Source organism: Phyllostomus discolor, chromosome 13 (genome assembly GCF_004126475.2).
Source record: "Phyllostomus discolor isolate MPI-MPIP mPhyDis1 chromosome 13, mPhyDis1.pri.v3, whole genome shotgun sequence".
Lineage (NCBI taxonomy): Eukaryota > Metazoa > Chordata > Mammalia > Chiroptera > Phyllostomidae > Phyllostomus > Phyllostomus discolor.
This window is the reverse complement of record NC_040915.2, coordinates 1,313,902-1,330,841: the sequence shown is the minus strand read 5'-3', so window position 1 is coordinate 1,330,841 and position 16,940 is coordinate 1,313,902. Positions and strand designations below refer to the sequence as shown.

Genomic DNA, 16,940 nt, shown 5'->3' with positions numbered 1-16,940 from the left:
AATTATAAGCATGCTTGAGATAAATGAAAAAAAAAAAAAAAAAAAAGAAAAGAAAGCCTCAGCAAAGAAAAAGAAAATTTTGACAAAACATTTTAAAAAATGAAAATATTAAAGCTGAAAAAAAATGAAATAAAAACTTCAAAGTCATGGAAGTAAAGGACAAAGAACACAGGACTGAAAAAGTACTTGAAGAACTAATGGCTGAAAACTCCTCAAATACATCAAAACAGGACAAACCCAAAGGAATCCACACCAAGCCACATCATAATTAAACTTTTGAAAACTAAAGACAAATAAAAAAATTTGAAGACAGAGAAAAAGAGAGGTGAGCCTATAGGGGGAAAACAATTTGAATAACAGCTGATTTGTCACCAGAAACTATGGTGGCGAGAAGAAAGTGGCACAATATTTTTCAAGTGCTGAAAGAAAAGAACTGTCAACCCAGAATCCTATACCCAGTGAAAATATCCTTTAGGAAGAAAGGAAAAAAATAAAGACATTCCCAGATGAAAATAAAAATCAAGAGAATCTGTTCCAGTAGATCTACCCTAAAAGAACCATTAATGGAAATTCTCTCAATAGAAAGGAAATGATAAAAGAAGGAACCCTGAAACATTAGGGAGAGATAAAAGAATATGGTTATAAAAAGGGGTAGGGTAGCAAATATAATAAATAGGTTTTACTTATCTTAATTTTTCTAAATCATCGTTAAAATTTATTTGTCACACTCATTTGTTTCTAAGTGTATGTAGAGAAAACATTTAAGAGTATCATAAATAGAGGGGAAATATTATAGAAGGCCATAAAGATTACAGAAGATCATAAAGACAGTTAAGGTTTCTATACTTCTAACTAGCAATAACTCCAGCAGACTATAAGTTGTATACATATATAAAGCAATACCTACAGCAACTACTAAAAAAAGATATACAAAAAGGTATTTCAAACACACTACCAAGTGAAAATGTAAAGGATATTTAAATAATCCACAGGAAGGTAAAAAACAAAATGAAACAACAGAAAAAGGGAGAACTAGAAAACAATATATATATAACGCAGACAAAGTCCTAACACATCAATAATTACATGAAGTGTAAATCATCTGAATATACCAATTGTAAAAGACTCGCAGAGGGGACTTAAAAACATAACCCGACTATATTCTGTCCATAAGAAACTTACTTCAAGTATAATAATATAAGTGAGATGAAAGGAAAAAAATGGAAAAAATGTATAAATCAACAACAACAAAAAGATACGTCATACAAATATTAACTTAAAAAGGTGGAAGTGGTTACATCAATATAAAAAAATTGAATTTCAGAGGAAGTAAAATTACCAGTGACAGAGTACCATCATATAATGTTAAAAGAAGACATAGCAATTCTAAAAGTGTATGGTGTTCACCAAACAGCAGAACTACAAAATATTTTAGACAAAAACTGACAACGGAAAGGACAATCATAATTGCAGATTTTTCTACCCCTCTCTAAATGGTTGACAGAACTAAACAAAAAAGTCCAGAACATCATTCTATTCATTTAGAGGCAAATACATAGTCTTGTCCAGTGCTCAAGGGACAAACACTAGGACAGACCATATCCTGGGCCATAAATTTAACAGAACTGAAATTATATAGAATATATATTCTTCAACTACAACAGACTCACACTAAAAATTGATAACCAAAAGACAACAGGAGAATCTGCAAACACTTTGAAAATTCTAAATAATCCATGGATGAAAAAGAAATTTTCATAGGAAATTTTAAAATGCATTGAGCTACTGAAAATAAAAATAAACTACATCAAAACTTGTGGCTGGACATAGCTAAAGCTAAGAGGGAATGATGATGTGTTCCATCATCAACTGAAACATTATTATGTGATGCGTGCCAGTAGTGGAGGAATTGGCCTATCCTATATCAAGACATCATTTCAAGGCGTACACCCTATTTCGAGTTTCAAGTAACCATGAGGCATTCATCTGCAGAGGGACACACACATAGCTCAATGGAGCAGAATAGAGAATACAGAAATAGATCCACACAGATATGTCCAACAACTTTTCAAAAAGTTGCAAAAATAAAACCAATTCAATTGAGGACAGACTTTTCAATAAATGGTGCTGAAGAAATTGGACCATCCATCCACAGACCAGGAGGGAAAAAGAACCTTGACGTACAACTCACTCCTTTCAACTTGATTTTAACCCAAAATGGATCACAGACTTAAATGCAAGGCATAAAACCATAAAACTTAATACAAAACATAGACTCTTTGGGATCTAGAGCTATTCAAAGAGTTCTCAGACTTGATATCCAAAGCAGAATCGATAAAAGAAAAAACTGATAAACTGGACTTCCTTGAAATTTTTGTTATGTAAAAGACTCTGTATTAAGCTGTGATTTTTATAATAAGAAATATACAGGGGACAGGGAAGCAGATTTACAGCTGTGAGTACACAAAACAGACTTTATTCTATATTATCTATCTATCAATCTCTGTATCATGGTCCATGAGAACTGTAAGCCTCCTTTTACCCCACCCCATCTATCTGGTCTTCCTCCAATGTTCCTGGTACAGAGCTCCTAAAACTTCTGAAATTTCCTATGTAATTCTATAATGTTCTACTTCTTTTGTAATAAAAAACTGACAAAATATTAATGGTTAATTCTGGTGGTCAGGATATGGATACGGGTATATTTTGTTACATTTTAAATTTTTGTTTATCAAATTTAAGAACAGAAAAATTTTCCATTTCATTTATTTTTGTATCATTATCTATATGACAAATGTATAGGAATAAAACTTCATTTTAAACTGTATTTTTTAAGAAATAGCCCTGGCTGGTGTGGTCCAGTGGATTAGAGTGCTGGCCTGTGAATCACAAAATCATGGGTTCCATTCCCAGTCAGAGTGCATGCCAGAGTTGCAGGCCAAGCTCCCAGATGGGGCGTGTGAGAAGCAACAGATTGATGATGTATCTCTCACACATCGAAGTTTCTCTCCCTCTCCTCTCTCTTCCTTCCCCTCTCTCTAAAAATAAATAAATTTAAAAAAAAAAAAAGAAAGTGCAATTTGTTAAGACTTCATTATGTGACTTCTAAAAGTAATCTATTATAAAATTAAGCTACAAGACTGGTGAAGAAATCAATGTAATAAAATATTTGTAGGTATTCATATATTATAATGTGACTTTTAATCTTGATGGTTTAAAAAATATACTTCCTAGCAGTTCTTACTGGATCAAATTATAATATATTAGGGAAGTCCTAATAAAGCAAGTTTAAAAAAAAATGCTCAAATACTTTATCAACAGGTCCAAATTTTCTACTCACTGTTTCTATACTTTGTGCGAGTTGCCATTTTTTGAGATTTGAACATAAGAAAGCTGCATGACGACATAAGTAAAGTCTAACCACCAGAATGTGTCACCAGAACAGAGGCAACTGAAACAATGGCTAGAACAGCAGTGCTGGACTAGAAGTACAACAGGGTACAAAGACTAGCAGACGGTTTACAGGTGGACAAGAGAGAAAAGCACTCAGTGTACCTAAGAAATGACTGAAGTTTGGGAAGAGTTAGCCTATAAATCCCCAGGTAAAAGGATTCCCTCTTATGGCATCTTCAGACTCAAAGACATAAATACAAACCAAAAGAAGCACATATATGGGAAGTTGTACCTTTCAGGCCTAAAGTCTGCAACTGGAACAGTTTCCCCAGCTCAAAAGGTAGAACTCGTAACAGGTTGTTATTTAAATGGAGTTCCCTGTTGATGTAAAAGTTCCAGAAAGTCAGAAGATATATTAACCTTTAACTAACAGCTAACATCAACAATATAATTTCTGGGAATATAAGATCCAAAAACTGACAAAATTTTATATTATCTTCCAGTGTCTAGTATAGTGCTTCTCAAATCATATGTAATAAAAACACACACAACCCCCCACCCAAAACTTCCATAAAACAATACATTTGTAAAAATACAGGGAAACAATGAGTTGCTAGAAAAATGAAATGAGGGAGAAAAAAAGACCAACAAAATACAAGCCTTAATTTTTTAAGAGTATTAGATCCAACAGGCACAAAACCTCTCCCACAGGCTGTATATGAGTGGGCACCCTGGCAGTCCACAGGCCCTCCTGAGGGTACAGCTCTCACCCAGGGGGGTCTGCTGCTGGACATGTTGAAGAAAGTGAAAATGATAAAACAGCCTAATGTGCATTGTTCAAAGAGAATGAAAACAATCATGTAATACCAATGGAAAACAGCTGATAGTTGCACAATGAACTTATGATTAACACTTCAAAATTACTGAAGTTTCACTTTAGAAATAATGGCAGCTATATTGACTACTAATGGTGATTATAATGATTTGTTTTGTACAGATAACCATAATATAAATATCAAAGGACTCTTCAATGGGGGGGGGGGGGTCCCCTACAAAGACCCAACATTGAGGTACTGGCAATTTCCTTCAAGTTTTATTCATTAATTTTTATTTGTGATTAAGAACAATTTTTCTAATCCTTGGTTCTTGGAATTTAAATAAACCTTGGTTACTAATGAGTAAACAGAGGTTGGTAAGGTCATAAAATAAATAAGAAAAATGTTCTCATTGGTTCCTGTTTATTTCCAAATATAAATGTATGGGAAAGAAGGTCCTTTAAGTAAATTTGGTTCAAGAGAAATGGTCATAATACATGCTCAATAATTAAGCCTAAAAAAATGTCACAGGGCTGGACTAAGAAGAGCAAGAGGTAAAGAAACTGTCACAAGGTCCTTACTCCTTTTTACTGCACAGCAAAAGACAGTGGGACTGCTGAGCACAGGCAGGCAGCATGAAATGGGGCCAGATTTTCCACTGGGGTTAATATAATAGCCAGAAATTGGCTTTATATTCGACTTGAGTAGATCTCACCTACCTTATAAAACACAGATAACAAAAACAATAGTGATTCCATTTATGAAATACCATATGCCAGGCTGTTTGCTAGTTGGTTTTTAGTCATTATCTCAAATATCTTTAATCTCAGCCTTGGCAGGATAGGTATTATTATAGCAACTCTAGAGAAGAGGAAACAGTCAGTGAGATTAAAAGCTGGCCCAAATCACACTACTTATGGGCGACTCCATATCCAACCTGCCTCTTGCACTTCTACATGACAATTCCCCAACTCAATGACTACTACTGGCTTTTTTCGAGTCCAGGCTTTATCACTATCATGCATATAAGCCCTGGAATGCCCCCCAAAATTTCCCTAACTGGCCATGGTGTCCAGGACCCTGTGTTAAGGACAGCCTGGCGCCCAACTTAGGGGGGAAAGCACCACAACTGTCTGCCACAGGTGAGTGTATATGTGGGGTTCACACAGGTGCCTTCTATTTGTTTACATTCACTTTCTCCAAAAGTATGTAACACAACCACAGCAATAAAACAAATTTTAGGCAATGGATCTATCTGAGTTATTTCTTAGCTGACATTCAGTTTTCTAGGAAACCTTCACATAAAGGATATAGTTATGTTTACTTTTGGTCAAATGCCATCACACTGACAGTGCTGCTTCCTAACACAGTGAGCACTCTGTCTCATTTCAGGGGAAGTGCAGTCAGGTACCGAGTTCAGTCTGCGCACCTGAGTGATACCATGTTTCCGAGTTCTGCTGGTAAACTCCGGATTTTGTTTGAAGACAGGTCCAGATACACCAGATTATGAAGCTTGGCAATATCTGAAGGAATGCGGGACAGGAAATTGTCACTCAAATGCAAAGCTGTCAGGTGAGTTAATGACCACAAAGATGAGCTTAGGCTTCTTACTCTACCTGTAACAAAAGAAAAACAGGGCGAGGATTATAGTATTCTCTATCATTTGGTTCCTGGATCAAACAATATTTAGGTGTTTTGATGAGTAATAATTTACCATACAAAAAGTTTTGAGAAAAGGGTTAGTTAGCAGGAGAAACCTTACCTGTTCTAGGATAATTCACAGCTACCATAAAGTTATAAATTATAAACTCTACGCTTAGCAGAATGAAAAACCCATTTGAGGCAATATATCAATATTTAGATTGTATCATTATTTTTAAGAGCACAAGAGCTAAGACTTTTTAGTGGCTTCAGCTATGACAGGGGTGTCGAAGTCATTTTCACAGGGAGCCACATGAGCCTCGAGGTTGCCTTCAAAGGGCTGAATGTAATTCCAACTCCTTAACAGTTAAGGAGTAGTTACATTTATACAGTCCTAAAATTATTTTGGCCCTTTGAAGGCAACCATGAGACTCATGTGGTCCCCTGGTGAAAATGAGTTTGACACCCCTGAGCTATGACATTAACAGAAAAAGTATGAGTAATTTATACAAATGATAAATCCACTATTTCAACATGGTTGATCTGGATTTATGCAAAAAAGAAAAGAATCAAATCCGGCATCTCAGAGGCTGTTCATATCTATACTTCAAAACAGGAATTATGTTGGTAAACAAGACATTCTCGGTTTAGCAGTTTTAAGACCCGATTACCCAAGTGATAACTGCATCGAGAACAGTGTAACTAAAATAATGAAGGGTAAAAATACTTGCCCAGAAACATTTCCAATATTAAGCCACAGCTACATAATCAAACAGCAGTAGTCACAAGAATCAATGACTAAGAACACAGTAATTTCTATCAATGCAATATCAAATCTATACTCGGACACTTCATTATAAGATGAAATCATTTCTACAAACTATCTAGGAACTTTCCCCATAATCTCTTTAAAGGTCTAGAACCTGGTCTAAGGGAAAAAGAAACACAGATGCAATGAAAACATACTAGTCTCTGAGAAGGGATTTCCTACTGACAGAAAACAATCCTGGGACTTCCACTTCTAATCAGGACGAAGTAACAGAGACCAAGTTTACCACCACCGCACGTGAACGACAGAACCAGACAACACACACAAATGAACACATCTTAGTCATCAGATGTCAGCCAGTGCAGGGAGTGAGCCCTGACGGAAGGAAAATGATGTGGGCCCTAAAGGGGTCTCAGCCGACTTCCTGACAGCCAGCGCAGGGAGGAGGTCCCAGGGGAAACCCAGAGACTCCCCCAACCCCAACACTAAGTTCAGGAGACAGAGAAGGTCCAGGGAAACAAAGATGGCTGAAGTTTACAAAGGCAGAGTACCAGAAAGGACAGATAGAAAGACAGAGGGGTCAGGTGGTAAGTTTTCAACTGAGTATTGATCCACATATGTATGTGAGAAACTGCCTGAGACAGAAAGAAAGAAACACTCAAAAGGAGTATAGGCAACAATCCCTGACTCATACACAACTGAGGCTAGCTGGTGTTGCCAGATGCTGAAGGGAAAATCCTGTAACTCATTAGACACTTAGTGAAACAACAATCAGCTCTAAACTAAAAGTTACTCTTATCACCCCTAAAAAAGTTTAAGAGCAAGTCTCAAAAAGAATCAAACTGTTTCCAAGTAACTGTATCCCAAAATAAAGCTCAATATTAACTACAGGAATATAAAAATATGCTTCACCCCACAAAGATAAAAATGCACAATATCTGGAATCCAGTAAAAAATTACCAGGCATGCAAAGGAACAGGAAAGTAACATTCATAATGAAGAGAAAAAGCAATCAAAATAAGCCCAGAAAAGATGGCCATGACATCAGCAGACAGACATGCAAAGCTGCTGTAACTGCTCTACACAGTTGGAGGCTAGATGACTGAGCATGCGCAGTAGGCACAAGACAGCGCATCCACCCAGACTGAACATCTGGAGTTGAACCCTATGTCTAAAACGAGTGTACAGCAACAGACCTATCCCAGATGAAACAAAGAAAACACACTGGGAAAATTGTATCAGTGAACTCTTGAACAAGTTGGAAAGTCTAATATATGTATGTGTAACCGGAGTCCCCAAAACAGGGGTGGGTTAGGGACAAAAACAAAAAAACCTTAAGAAATAAAGGCAAGAGTCAACTGGGTATCTACATGCAAAAGAATGAAGATGGACCCCTACCGCATACCACATACAAAAATGACCTCAAAAACTCTTGGAAGAAACAGACACACACACAAAAGAAATCAAAGACATAAATCTTTGTGACCCAGGAATAGGCAATGGCTTGTTAGATATAATACCGATAAAACATGAGCAACAAAAGATAAAACAGATATATTGTACTTCATCAAAATTAAAACCCTTTGTGCCTCAAGAGACACTATTAATAAAGTAAAAAACCCCAAGGGAAAAATATTTGAAAATCATAAATCTGATAGCACATTTGTATCCAGAATGTATAAAGAACATTTACAACTTAGTAAGAAAAAGACAAACCAATTTAAAAATAAGCAAAGATCTCACAGAGTTCTCCAAAGACATACAAATGGTCAATAAGGACATGAAAAAAATGCTCCATATCATCAGCCACTATGGAAATGCAAATCAAAACCACAATGATATACTACTTCACATCCATTAGCATGACTATCATCAGAAAGTATTGGGAACACGTACTGGCAAGTGTGGAGAAACTGGAACCCTGACAGGTGGATGGGGGTAGTGTAAAGTGACGCAGCCACTCTGGAAAATAGTAGAGCAGTTCCTCAGAAAAGGTTAAACACACAGTTACCACAGAGCCAGGAATTCACTCCTAGGTATGCACCCAAAAGAGATGAAAACTTGTCCACACAAAAACTCACACATGAATGTTCCCACAGCAGAATTATTCTTAGGAGTCTAGAGGTGAAAACAAGCTAACTGTCCATCAACTGATTAATAAATGAAGTGTGGTATAGTCATACAACAGAATATTTATTATATGTTTACCAGGGGCTGGTCGGTTGAGAGGAAATGGAAAATGACTGCTCACATGTATAAAACTCTGTGAATCTACAAGAACCACTGAATGTACATTTTACAGGGAATAGTGTGAATTACATCTCAAGCTGTTACCAAAAAAGAGAGGTAGTGTAAGAGAGAAGACAGTGAACAAAATCGTTTAATATACTAAAAAATATATATATACACCTGTCAACTTAGTAACTCAGCAAAAGTATCTTCCAATAATGAAGGCAGGTCACAAGATGACAGAAAACTATGGAGATTGATGCATAACACTAGGAATGCATTTGATAAAATCCTTCCCACAAAGAAAATTCTAGAACCAGTTGGGTTCATTGGTGAACATTGCCAAACATTTAAGAAGAACTAATATCAGTTCTCCAAAAATTCATCCAGAAAACTGAAGACAGGAAGATACTTCCCAACTCCTTCTACGAAGCCAACATCACCCTATTACCCAAACCAGGCAAAACTACTACAAAAAAACCTACAACTTAATATCCCTCATAAACACAAATGCAAAATTTAACAAAATCTAATAAATCAAATCCAACAATACATTAAGAGGGTTAACTACCAAGTAAGATTTGTGCTAGGGCACAACTGATCAATGTTTTTCTCCCTCCCTTCCCCTCTGAAAATAAATAAAACAAGCAAACTGAAAATAAATAAAATCTAAAACAAACAAAAACAAAACAAAACAAATATGTGCCAGGAAATTCAAGGTTCTTTGAACATTCAAAAAAAGTCATTCAAAATTTTTTTTTCTTAGATACGAAAATCATCTAAATAAATGCAGAAAGGGCATTTAACAAAAATTAATACCTATTCCTGATTTAAACAAACAAACAAACAAACAAACCTCTCAGTAAGCTAAGAACATAAGAGAACTTCCTCAATCTTAATAAAGGATATCTACAAAAAGCTTAGTGGTAAAGGAACGGCTGCCTTCCCCCTAAGATCAGAAACAAAGCAAGAACATGCATTCTCACTACTCTCATCCAACATTATACTGGAGATTCTAGCCAGACAGGTGACAAGAAAAATTAAAAGTTGGAAAGGTGGAAGAAGTAAAGGTATCTGTATTTGCAAATGGTACAACCATCCATGTAAAAATCCTATGAGATCTATAAAAATACTACCAATTAAGTGAGTTTAGAAGGGTCATAGGGATAGATCAATATACAAATATATCTATTATATTTCTATATACTAACCACTAACAATGAGAAATTAAAATTTCAAAATGGCAACATTTGCAATACCATCAAATTTATCAACTACTTTAGGGCAAATGTGACCCCCCCCCCCAAAAGTGCAGGACTTGTGTATTAATACTTATTTTCCTTTTTTGCTGTAACAGATTTTCTAAAACCCTTCTAAGGGTAACAGATTCTACAAAATGTGAGAAAGGTGAGAGTTTTTATAGTTTTAGGTGAATGTTTCACTCTTAAACTTGACTTTCTAAAATGGAAAAGAGATCATTTTACACTTCCACCTATCCACTCATTACACTGAAAAGTTTATGTCATCTCCAAGGAAGATAAAGAAATAGCCAGTAGACATACAAAGATACTTAATGTCATGAACCATCAAGGAAACACAAATCGAAAGCACAATAAAATGCTTCCTCACACCCAGTAAGATGGCTAAATCAAAAAGTATTGTCAAGGAGTCAAGAAATTGGAACCCTCATACGTATTGCTGATTAGAAAGTAAAATGATGTAGAAACTTTGGTTCAGGACAGGCCAATATTTAGATGTGGAAAAGTGAACTACTGATTACCTAGAGCTGGAGGGGTAGGGGAGAAAGGGGGAGTGATCGTTAAGGCATACAGGATTTCTTTTGGGGTGATAAAAATGTTTTAAAAGCAAAGCCATAACGGTTGTACAACTCTGAGTATAATGAAACCCACTGAACTGCACACTTTAGTGACTGAATTGCATGGTATGTAAATTATTTCTCAACAAAACGTATATAAAAATAATTTTTAGTGTAACAGAACAAAGGGCAAAATTAACATGAAAAACAGTATTTTGCATGTATAAAATAATCAGATGAAAGAACAGATGATAAGACCCTATTTATAGTAAGAACCTGAAGGTAAAATACCTGGGAATGAATGTAATAAGTATATTAGACTTAAGGAAACAAAAAAGGACAGAAAAACATAAATCATCCCAATTTATAAAATAACATGATTACTTAAAAAATGTCAGGACTAAATAAGTTGATTCTGAATTTCATTATTTAAAAAAATAGCCAAATATTGTATGTCAAAATTACAAATGCATATACCTTTTGACCCACAGATACATTAACAGAGATGCACGGTATCCTGCAAGGTCAGTACAGCACTGGGTGTTTTGAGCACCACTGAAACAAATTACAGTACACATGTGACAGAAATATTATGGAGCTCAAAAGTACAGGACATCTGTCTCTACATACTTATTTAGAAATCTCTCTAAAATACAACGTTACATGAAGAAAAGCTTATCTTTTCAATTAAAAACAAGCTGTGGAGTAAGAACCTGTGCTTGTATTGTATATGCACAGAAGGACTCCAGAGAGATGCAACACAAACAGGTAAACGTGTATGAGTGCCCAGTGCGCGTGTGAGCTGGGAGATGTCATGGGGGGTTGAGATACTTGCACTGTACACTTGCTTACACTCTCATGTGTCCCCTCTTCCTGAGATGTCCTTCCACCATGTTCCCCTGGCTCATACCATTAATTAGGTAGTTAGCTGTCCTAGGATGTGCTTCCCGTCCCCACCAAGCTGGCTAAGACAGTCTTAAAGAAAAGATAGTAGTTCAAGTTTTCTGTCCAGTATTGATAATGGTTTTTACATTCTATACTTGACCTCTTACAGTCTGAAAGGATCCTGAAAACTTGTCCTATCACCCATCATATCAGAAGTTTCAAAATGAGTAAATGAATATGTAAATGAGGCATGTAAATGTTTTCCAGTGATAAGCCATGGCCTCAGAACTACCATTCCTGGGTTCCCCCGTCTTCTCCTCGTGACCTGTCCACATCTCCAAAAAACTTCCATAAAGCAGACGCCAGCGTTATCTAGAGGGTGGGCAGTTCCACAAGCTGGTGACATGATTAAAAAGTTGATTGACTCAAGTTATACATATCATGATTATCAAAAAGAGCTAAATATCTCAGTCCTAAAAAAAAAATGAGAAGAATTTGATCCAGAATTTGAGCAACATGGCCTATCACTCTTCATAGAAAAATATCACAAAGCAGAAAAGGTTAGAGCCAAGGTACCTTATTCAAAGGTCATTTAACGACTCCCAAGGAGTCCAGACCCAAGCCCCTACTTCATGGGAAGGTCCTGAAGCAGCCCTGGTCAGCACTCTTCTCCCTGGCCTACACAGACACCTCAAGGGCCTAGAACTAGTAGTTATCTGGGCTACAGATGTGCATCAAAGCAGGCAGTCACAGTGTCCCCCACACAAAGGGCAACAAGAACAAGATGAAAATGAGACTTGTTTGTTATCTGCAGAATCCTTTTATTTTTTTAAGATTTTACTTATTTTGCCCTGGCTGGCATAGCTCAGTGGATTGGGCATGGGCTGCGAACCAAAGTGTTGCAGGTTCGATTCCCAGTCAGGGCACACGCCTGGGTTGCAGGCCACGGACCCCAGCAACTGCACATTGATGTTTCTCTCTCTCTCTCTCTTTCTCCCTCCCTTCCCTCTCTAAAAAGTGGATGAATAAAATCTTAAAAAAAATTTTTTACTTATTTTCAGAGAGAGGGGAAGGGAGGGAGAAAGAAAGGGAGAGAAACATCAATGTGTGGTTGCCTCTCACATGTGCCCTGACTGGGAATTGAACCGGAGGCCATTTTGTTCACAGGCTGGCGCTCAGTCCGCTGAGCTACACCAGCCAGGGCTGTTACCTGAAGATTCTTAAGCAGAGTTTCAAAATCTGTACATATATGAACTTTAGCTTCCTGTTTACAACAGAGTAATATGTTGTTGACCAATGATCCCACTAGAGGAAGAAAAGTAGAAAAAATTGGGGGGAACCCACAAAAATGAGGGGGAAAGCCTTGGAGAACTATAAAAACAGCACAGATATGAGCAAAAAAGAACTTGAAGAAGGGGGGTAAAGAGAGGGTAACAAGCAGGGCACACCCACCAGGTTAGTCACCTCTGAGAGAGCAGGTGCGACCACGAGTGGGGAGGCAGGCGGATGAAGTGGGGACTGCAGCTGAGAGGCTGAGGCGCTGGGCACAACCGTGAGCCCTTTTACACAGCTGGGCAGATGGAATAGGAATCCAGGAGCCACCAGAGGAGATCCTGATGAACCACTGAGGTTCCATTTAGGAAGTGCAAACAGGACACAGGTGACCTGGAGTAAGCCAGCCTCTCAACCACTGATAACCAGACTTAAGAGAGACGAACCCCTGGTGAGACCAGGGTCACCCACTTCTACAACTGCCTGGCACACATGAAAAGCAGATTCATTCCTAAGAAACAGAATACCATCTAGATCATCAACCTAATCTACCATTTCACATATAACCGCTAGTGTTCAATAAAAATTCTGAAGAACTAGAAATCAGAGAAAAAGAGAAACAACAAAATAGAACCACCAGGAGACTCAGATGTTGTAGTTACCACGTGCAGTCCTTTTAAAAACTGTGCTAGAACACTTCCAGCAATGGAGAGTAACAGGGTCTGGATCTACCCTCCCACCCTTAGCCACTGAAAAGCCAGAAAAACACTGTCTATGAAAACTTGGGTTTCAGACATTGGACACACAGCTGCACAAGACAGGGATTACTGATGGACGAGAAACAAACGAGGTAAGGCCTAAGACTGTTCAAGCTTGCTGCCTAGACAGTCTCCAGAGAGCAGTGCAAGGGGGGGCAAAGCCCAGATGGAGTATGGCTGGCCACTTCAAGTTGAGGAGATGAGGAGAGAGTCCAGAGATGCCAAGGTGGCTAGAGTTCACACCAGAGCGTCAAAAAGGAAAGAGCCTTGGAGATAAAAAGCTCTGGGGAGCTGAAGAGGATTCCTGCCCTAGAGTTTTTAGCTGAGTAGTAATCAGCAAGTACACATGAGGAACAACCCAAGACCTGGGTGGGGGGTGGAGGTGGAAACACAGTGAAAAGGCGAGAGGGAACAATACTTGGGGTCACACAGGACCAGGAACAGTTTGTGTTCCCACTGAAGTGGAAAATCTAACTCGTAGTGAACTCAGAAAGGTTATTATTACTTAAAAGCGAGCCTTGAGAGAATCAAACTGTTTCTAAAGAATTTAACTGTATCCTAGAACAAAGCTCAAAAAGTATTTATAGAAATAAAAGAATATTCAACATCCAAAAAAGTAAAATGCACAATGTAATGTGTCTAATAAAAAATTAACCAGGCGTGGGGACAGGTGGGAAGGCAATGGGGAGAGAGAAAAGGGTGGGGTGGGGAGGAGGACTAGTGGTGGTGGTGGTGGTGGTGGATGAATCAAACCCAATCAAGAAATGAAAAAGAGGTAGCAAATGAGGACAATAAAAGTCATAGAACTGTATTGCATTTGCTCAAAAAGGTAAAGGCAAAATGTCAAATAAAGGCACAGATGATATAAAAAAACACCCACATTTAACTTCTAGCTTTGAAAAATACAGTTACTATATGAGATCAACAGCAATTTAGATATTGCAAAAAAAAAGACTAGTGAAGTTGAAGACACAGCAATAAAAACTGTTCAAAAGGAAAAAAAGAAAATAAAAACAGGAGTTAAATTAAACAAACCATTAGTGAGCTATGGGGCTTCAAGACAAATAATTGTATTCCCTAGGGAACTGAGGATTGAGAGGAACACAAAAAAATTATTTCAAGAAACAGTGGCTTAAACTTCAAATTTCAAGAAAACTATAAATCCACAGATCCAAAAAGCTCAACAAAAACCTAAGCAAAAGAAAAAGAAAAAAAAGAAACTCCATTAAAGCATATCATAATCACACTGCTAAAACAGTGATAAAGACAACATCTTAAAGCAACCAGAGAAAAGAAACACATAAAAGAAAACAAGGATAGGAAGGAATGACAGCAGACTTCTCATCAGAAACAAAGCAAGCAAGAAAGACAGTGAAGCAGGATCTTTCAAGTACTGAAAGATAAAAACTGTCCACCTAGAATTCTATGTCTAGCAAAAGTATCTTGCAAAAAAACAAGGCAAAATAAAGATATTTTCAGACATAAAATTATATTATATAAAAATCACCAGCATACCTTCATTATAAGAAATATTAAAGGAAATCTTTCAATCAGAAGAAAATAACAGAAAGAAACCTGCTCACACACAAAGGAATGAAGTACATGGATAAAAAAACTTTTCCTACTATACGACTGTTTAAAGGAAAAATAACAACACTGTGTGAGATTTATAACAAATGTAGAAGTAAAATCTATGACAGCAACAGCACAAAGTTCAGAAGGAGAGAAATGGAACTGTAGTGTTGTTAAGGTTCACACTACACAGGAAGTGGTATGATACTACTGACATACTCTATATTGTAATACCTAAAGCAACCATTATTAAAGGGTTACATAAAACTAATTAGTCAACAAAGGAGATAAAATGTAATTTTACAAAAAATACAAGAAAAAAGGAAAAAAAAAGGAATAAACAGAAAATGCAGTTGTAGGGGTTAGGGTTGCCAACCTCCTCAACACAGTTCAAAACTGCATAAAACTTTCTTTTTTAAAGATTGTATTTTTTTTATTTTAGAGACAGGAGAAAGGAGGTAAGGAAAAAAAGGAGAGAAACATCAATCCAAGAGAGAAAAATCCCACAGACTGCCTTTCATAGACGCCCCATTAGGACAAACACACAACCCAGGCATGCTGTTCCCTGAAAGGCAGTCAGGCTGGCAACCTTTCACTTGGTGGGGTGACGCCCAACCAACCGAGCCACACCAGTCAGGGCTGGAAACTGAATGTAACTTTTGATTTCCTCAAAAACCTAAGTGACCCCTGGTACCCAGAGTGGTGGGGCAGGGAGGGGTGGTTCCAAACCAAAACCTCCAAAACCAGTTTTGGTGGAACCAAAACTGGCAGATGCTCAAGTAAGTCCCATATACAAAATGATGTAGAACAATGCATAGTCCGCCCTCCGCATCCGCAGACTCCCAATTGGAGACTGAAAACAGTATATGTGTTTACTTATCTTTAAAAATCTGTACACAGGCACTAACACGCTGGGAGGAAGGCATGTCCAGGGAGAGCACACAGGCTGCACACCCCTTTCCCACAGCTTGCTCTGTGCATCTCTTCTCTATGGCTATTCCTGAGATGTACCCATTGTAATAAACCACTGATAGCAAATGTAAAAAAAAATCTGTGTGTAAGTGGACGCACACAGTTCAATCCTGTGTGTTCCAGAGTTGACTCTAAATCGAGTGACAGTACACTTAAACCCACCCATATCAATAAGAGCATTAAATGCAAATCTATCTAAAGGAACTGGAAATAGAGAAAGCAACTAGTATCCACTGGAAACAACAGCCAGAGAACATTACAACTGGGAGTTCAGTGCAATGCAGTATAAAGTGCCAAGTGTCCACAATAAGTCTGAAAGCAGTCTAAGCCCTCTGGACTCTACAAACCGACCAGGCAAGGCCCCAAACGGAGGACAAAACTCCAAAAAACAGAATTAAAATTGAGTAGGACAGGAATAAAAGACATGGTGTGTATGTGGGGGGGAGTCCAGATAAAAATAAGAGAACAAAACCAGAAAGTCTCATATACTGCATAAAACAGAAGAAAAAGAAGAGAAAACTGGGTAGTTTTCTAGCTTATCCTGATGTTTTTAGGGGGAAACTTCCCTACATGCAAAGAACTGTAATTCAAAAACTGCTAATGAGGCTAAGAAAGAGAAATAAAGTTAAATGCTGGTCCTGCAGAAATTAAAAGAGCAAAGTGGGAGTAGTGTCTGCCTGTGATCTGAGGGTAACTGGCAAACCCAGAAGTCACAGAGGACAGGAAAAGGGAAAGAAGAGAGAAATGTCACTCTCCACCATGCCTACTTTGTAAAACTGCTCAGCTTAGTTAATGCCAGCAGTCTAAAGATTGGGAGA

At 37.5% G+C, this 16,940-nt stretch overlaps 1 protein-coding gene across 4 annotated transcripts in view; it reads right to left on the bottom strand.

Moving 5' to 3' along the window:
* Positions 1-16,940, bottom strand: part of CNOT6 (CCR4-NOT transcription complex subunit 6) — a 56,611-nt gene that overhangs the window by 15,415 nt on the left and 24,256 nt on the right. For 3 of the 4 annotated variants that reach the window (XM_036014206.1, XM_028527575.2, XM_028527574.2), the window contains 2 exons: positions 5,638-5,824; positions 3,686-3,771 (listed from right to left, as the gene is read on the bottom strand). In XM_036014206.1, the coding sequence (XP_035870099.1) occupies positions 3,686-3,771; positions 5,638-5,824 (273 nt within the window). The remainder of the gene's footprint in view (positions 1-3,685; positions 3,772-5,637; positions 5,825-16,940) is intronic. The other variant, XM_036014207.1, reaches the window with a different exon arrangement.